We start from the raw sequence: 5,946 nt of genomic DNA on the forward strand, positions 1-5,946 counted from the left end.
TTCATTCTAGGGACAAATCCTAGGGTTGTAAATGGACATGTAAAACCGTTTCTGGAGATTTTTTGCCCGTACCTAAGCCACATACCTTCTATGTAGATATCAGAGAACAATTTAAAATATCGTATCAATGCATTCTATGGCACCTTTAAGTTTCAACACAACTTTATTTTATTTTTTAAATTGAAATGCTCAGGGCAAAAATACCTCTGAAATTTTTTTTTTAAATAAAATGTTTAACTGTTATCATAATATATTCCATTATATATATATATATATATATAGACAATTTGCATTTTTACATTCATATTTTATATTTATGTATTTTATATTATATTTTATATAATACATATCATATTCAGAAATAAAAAATAAATTCCAGGTGTGCATGTTGTGATTCATAATGCACATTTGACTATATGATGCATATTGTGTTTCCCTACCATGAAAAAGTGCTCTTGGCCCTTCTGAGGCCCCAGGGGCCATAGTAAGTGACGCAAGGCCCCCGGTTACACAGTTAACCCCAAATGCAGTCCTGGCATCCACAGCTCCGCAGGGAGATGATTCATCTCCCTCTAAACCCTGGAATGGTGCCATATCTCCGTTTCTCACTGAATTCAGCACAGAGCTGGCAGTCTGCGTTGATCTGTCTTCAAAGCGTCCGTGTCTGTTAGCTGTTTGTCCCACCTCTCCACCTCTCCCGTCTCTGTTCTCTGAGCTCTTGTTTCTTAGCGGTGTTTCACAGCAGTGAGGAAGCTGTTCGTCCTCCTCATCATCCATCGGCGGAGTCAGCAAATCCACCCTGAAATATACCACGGATTGTCACTCTGTGCAACTGAATGAGAATTCACATGCTGTTCATTGATTCTGTATTACATAATATGACATGGAGCCTCAAAAAACAATTTTTTCTAATGCAGTTGTTTTGCTTCAGGACATTAAGTGGCGACCAAACACAATGGAGAAATTGTTAATGTGCTACAAAGTAAACAAAATCAAAGATTTGAATGTATTATTATTTATTTATTTATTGGGTAGCTATTGCCAAATGACAGATAATTTGATTGGATGCACAGTTTTGGACATAAACAACTTAAGACATGGCGTTTTGTCCTTTTTTTTTTTTTTTTTAAAGTTGATAAGCTTATTTATTTTTCTATCCCAAATTATGCACAAGTATAGTATGTTCTCCGCAACTCCCACGTTCACAAAAACAAATAACCATGGCTGATCTAGATGGGTTTTGGTTCTATTTGGTTTATCAATGAATAATTCAGATCTGACAGTAGATCAGCTCATAAAGTGCAACTTCTGGCGTCAAAGTGCAGCAGTGAGATGACTAATCACAAACATTTAAAAGAAGCCTCATTCAAATGAGGGGACATTTCAGGCCTGCACTCAAGGGTTCTGTCTACCGCCGTTTCCCAGAAAACAATACCATTCATATCTGCACCTTCATAACAAACAATGTTCAGTGTTCATGAATAATCTGGTCACCTGAGAGTTACAATGCAGATTAGTAAAGATGCTTTCAAAGAGAATAGTTTCATATAATACATGGCAGCTGCAGTAAAATGAGTCATGAGATTGCATGACGAGTTTTGAGGCATCTGTTTTGCTGAATTTGTTAGCATGAATGCTGTAGTCATCAGAACAAATTATCATTTAAAAAGTGTAATTCTATTAATAGAGAGATTATCATATGGACAGATGATTATTAATGAGAATAACATTCTTAATCCCTGCTGAAAAACCAGCCCAAAATGGTTTGCTGGTCTTAGATGGTCTCCCAGCTTGGTTACCCTGGTCTGTTGGCTGGTTTTATAGGGTTTTTTTTCAAGGGGCAAACAGAAAACCAGCTTGGCCAGGTTGAAAGACTATTGTAGACCATCATAAACCACTCTTATTATTTAACAAACCATTTTAGGCTGTTTTTTTTCTTCTTCTTCTTCAGTAGGGAATTCAAAACAAAACAAAATAAAGCATATTCCACCAAGTAATGCCATAGTAAAAACAAATGCATAAAAAATCAGGACCACATGAGCCTTAATGTGATTGTCACTTTTTGATATTTCAGTTTTATAAACTTCAGTTGGGCAAATCAGAATATCATGTTGGGGATATTTCAGTGTGTTATGCTCTTTATTCTGTAATTTAACATTTTTGTCACTCTCTTTCACAGATCAGATCACTGAAACTTTGTTTTTTAAGGACAAAAACAGAATCATTTCAGTTCTAAAACTGTAGCAAATCACAGAAATCACAAAAAACACACAATGAGACTGCAGCAAATAAAACACAGAAACGAGAGACACTCACCGCCAGTGCTTGAATGTGTGTGTCAGTGCTGTTTTTATTCCGCTTTTTGTATCAGCGCTCTTTTATTCTGTCTTCACTCTGCTTGTATTTACTATCACGAACTCGCTCCGCTTTCATTCTGCGTCCTCCGCTCGAGTTGTTCGTATTGGACACGAGCGCGCAGAAAGCCACGCCCACCGTGACGTCCCATGATATGGTAATTACTCGAGCGGGAGGCGGCGTGCTGTTGGTGCCCGTCGAGGGAAAAGGTCAGTTTAGGGTTTGTTGTGTTGAACAAACCTTGTATTGAGCGCCGTATTTCAGCAGTTTTAGTAGGTTCAGACTGTTGAGATTAACGGCTACGTTATTTAAAGGAAACGCTTTGGCGTTGGATTTGTTGAAAAACTTTAAAAAGTGCTTTAAACTAATCAAAATGAGTGAAAAGCACGCTTCCATTGACAGCCTTAATTAGCTAAAGTAATTATGTATTTCTGACTGAACGTTTTCCAACTATAAAATTGCAAGTTTTTCATTATTATAGATTTCATTATAGATTTTTGGAGGATTTGTAGATCTTTTCAATTATATTAAGTCACAACATGATATGTTCCTGGAACTTGGAAAATGAAAGATGGCAGTTTGCGTAGGCACTTCTGGGAGCATTGTGTAAATACATATATGTAGAGAGAGATAAATATATTCACCTTTTGTTTTTATGGAAGAAAGATAGACACATGGGTTTGGTACAGTGTGCTTAATTTTCACTTTTTTGTGCATATTAATTAAACACCCCTAACCACTAGCCCACCAAGAGTGAGCATTTTCTAAATATTAATAATATTAGTCTTCAAATTTAATTAAATTTTGTAGTCAATGCAAATCTTTAATATTCACAGGAAACCTTGTTTTGTTTTTATGGTTTTGTAATGGACAAATACACTGACATTGACATCTGTCAATCTGACAAGTTTTTCTTTTTCCTTTGGTTAAAGGTGTCATATGATGCGATTTAAATTTTTCCTTTCTCTTTGAAGTGATACAAGCTCTTGGTGCATAAAGAAGATCTGTAAAGTTGCAAAGACTAAAGTTTCAAATCCAAAGATGGACAGAGGAATATATGTGGCTATTATGATCCATTTGTACACATTTCCATTTTTCACATTTTTGTGCATGCATATTTTCTGCTTGAGCCACAATTCAAGTGCACAGTTCAAGTGCACTTGTTGTAAATGGGAAGTGAGTCACCTGAATATCACAATCTTCCTGTTCTCACTGGCTTCTGATGACATCATCCTTTCTGTCAGCCACTGGGCTCAGCATTCCTGTGCACACTGTTACCATGCTTCTCAACCACGAGGTTGCAATGGCCAATTTAAATATGAAAAACTGTGCTAGTTAACTCTAAAACAGAATGTGTTGATTGACATGTAAAGGAAGAATAGTTTTTGTTTTGTAATAGATTGTTTAAAGCCTGCATACTAACTAGTCAGTACAGGCCAACATATTGCTGGCAGGGATTTCAGTTTGCTAAAATGTTGGGATGGTTTCAGATGAGGATGAGGTACAGACAAATCACTGACTAGAGGAAGAGGATTGAAATAGACTCAAAGTGACTCTGTTTCTACGGTAACTGTGGATGGGGAGGTACAAGATGAGAGCAAGGCAAAACAAATGCTGGCGCTGCCTCCGTGGCAACAGCTACATCATTGGTTCTTGTTTCATAGTAAAGACCTGTTAAAAAAAAAAATAAAATCACAAGAGGCCCAGGAGACGCCTCCCTCAAAACTGCATGTTGCATCAGAAAGATCCTACAAGAGGAAGAGCTAAACACACAAACACATCACATGCTCCACTTCACTCTACAGCACCCCCTCCTTCCTCCCCGCTCTCCCGCCAAAACATCTCAGCAAGTAAATCCTGCCTAGAAACCAAACAGCTGACTACGGCCTCACTGCCATTGGTGCAGCTTCCTAGCAACGGAGTGTGTTTATTCAGCCAATCAGGTGTTGGGTTCTCAGCACTTTCAACCAATGGCAGGTGACCCCAGCTTACTTAGGCAGCAGTGACTTGGTAACTGTCCGGCAGAACAGAAAGCAACTGTGATTGGTCAGAGCAGCTCTGCATCCTGATTGGCTGCTCATGACGATCTCCCAGTCATTCATATGTTTTTGTGGCTGCCCTGAAGGAATACACCCACAGCTGAAGGTCAACTTCTCTTCATGCTGATTGGTCGAGCAACAGTGTGGACTCCTAGTAACAAACCACAATTGCTAAAACGGTGTGGTTAGGCTTCTGTCAGTCATCCAAATGCTAGCCAAACAAAACATGATCTTGTTGCTGCCATTCTGCAAGAAGTATTTTGTATGACAAACAGGCCTTCATTAACACACTTTTTGCACTTGCAATATCTGGGAGTAAAATGACTCAAAATGTTGCTGGTGCAGTATCACAGTACGTGATTTCTTGATGCTTGTTCACACACGTATTTGTATTACTGTGACAGTATTTGTTGAGATTCACTGCTAATATCTGTGCAGCTCCTGATCAGAGTCTCTTATAAATTTACATTAAGCTTTTGTTAGTTTAGGTGTTTACATTTACAGGAAAAAACGGTTGAAGTGAAGATGAAAGAACTTATTTTTTCTTAATTTTAGTATTTACAATGTTATGATTGTGGTCTAGCTGGTCCATTTTCCAAACAGTGTTTACTTGTCATTCTGCTGTGTTTAAACTTTAGATGCGTGTTGAGCGGTGCTTGAGTCACCTAGCAAGAAGAATGAGTCCCCAGACGAGCAGCTGCAGCTCAATGAACACAACCGAAGACAAATCAGAAGTGACATCCTGGCTGTAAGATTGCATGACATCATGCTTGAGGGAAGACAGATTAATATGTCAAATCTGAATCCGAAGGACCTGGCAAGTGATCAGTCTCAATGATCTAGATAAATATAATCAGTTTAATAAGTAAAGTCGTATTTTTTTTTTTTAAAGCTAAGTGAATTACTTTTAAATTAGAAGCCTCAGTGGCCTATGTCTAAGGCTTATGTCTATAGATATTTAGTCAAATCTTTGATTTATATGGAAACTGCTGATAGAAAATCTCTGGCCTTTTCACCTCTAACCACAGTATTAGGAAAGCTTACTGTTTAGATGTGTTGGATGCCTGTAAAAGACATCTACACATCCACCACAGACAGTACTTGAAGCTGTTGTTATTGTAAGCTAAAACTATAAAAAATGGTAATCTCAGATTATTCAATTTGATGTTTGATTTCTAGTCATTTGTGCACCTTCAAGATGATTTGAGATAGAGAAAAAGTTTTAGCCTACTGATTCTAAGCACTGTTTTAAGTCAAAGTCAACTTTATTGTCAATTCTGCCACATGTACAGCACATACATACAGAGAATTGAAATAGCGTTACTCTCAGACACTTGGTGCATACAGTTAACACTAACAGTAGACATAATACAGATAAATACAGTTTAAATATATATAAAATACAACCTATACAATATACAAATAAGGACATTGTGTAAAAAAAATAAAAATAAAAGAGAGAGATAGAAAAGGTCCGGAGTGAGTTCAGCTTCCTGACAGCCTGATGGATGAAGCTGTCCTTCAGTCTGCTGGTCCTGGCCTGGAGACTCCG

At 37.6% G+C, this 5,946-nt stretch overlaps 1 protein-coding gene and 1 long non-coding RNA gene across 2 annotated transcripts in view; one reads left to right on the top strand and one right to left on the bottom strand.

Moving 5' to 3' along the window:
• Nucleotides 1–2,453, bottom strand: part of bmf2 (BCL2 modifying factor 2) — a 7,314-nt gene extending 4,861 nt beyond the window's left edge. Inside the window, exons 1-2 of the mRNA XM_016526838.1 lie at nt 2,317–2,453; nt 441–799 (exon numbers count right to left, since the gene is read on the bottom strand). Coding sequence (XP_016382324.1) covers nt 441–777 — 337 coding nt within the window. The 5' untranslated portion in view covers nt 778–799; nt 2,317–2,453. The remainder of the gene's footprint in view (nt 1–440; nt 800–2,316) is intronic.
• The window catches only part of LOC107719429 (uncharacterized), a 4,561-nt gene continuing 1,065 nt past the window's right edge, over nt 2,451–5,946 (top strand). Inside the window, exons 1-2 of the long non-coding RNA XR_001637513.1 lie at nt 2,451–2,564; nt 5,033–5,142. This is a non-coding gene — a long non-coding RNA (uncharacterized LOC107719429). The remainder of the gene's footprint in view (nt 2,565–5,032; nt 5,143–5,946) is intronic.

The sequence above is a fragment of the Sinocyclocheilus rhinocerous genome, unplaced genomic scaffold (genome assembly GCF_001515625.1).
Source record: "Sinocyclocheilus rhinocerous isolate Xijiao unplaced genomic scaffold, SAMN03320098_v1.1 scaffold303, whole genome shotgun sequence".
In the NCBI taxonomy this organism is placed as follows: Eukaryota; Metazoa; Chordata; class Actinopteri; order Cypriniformes; family Cyprinidae; genus Sinocyclocheilus; species Sinocyclocheilus rhinocerous.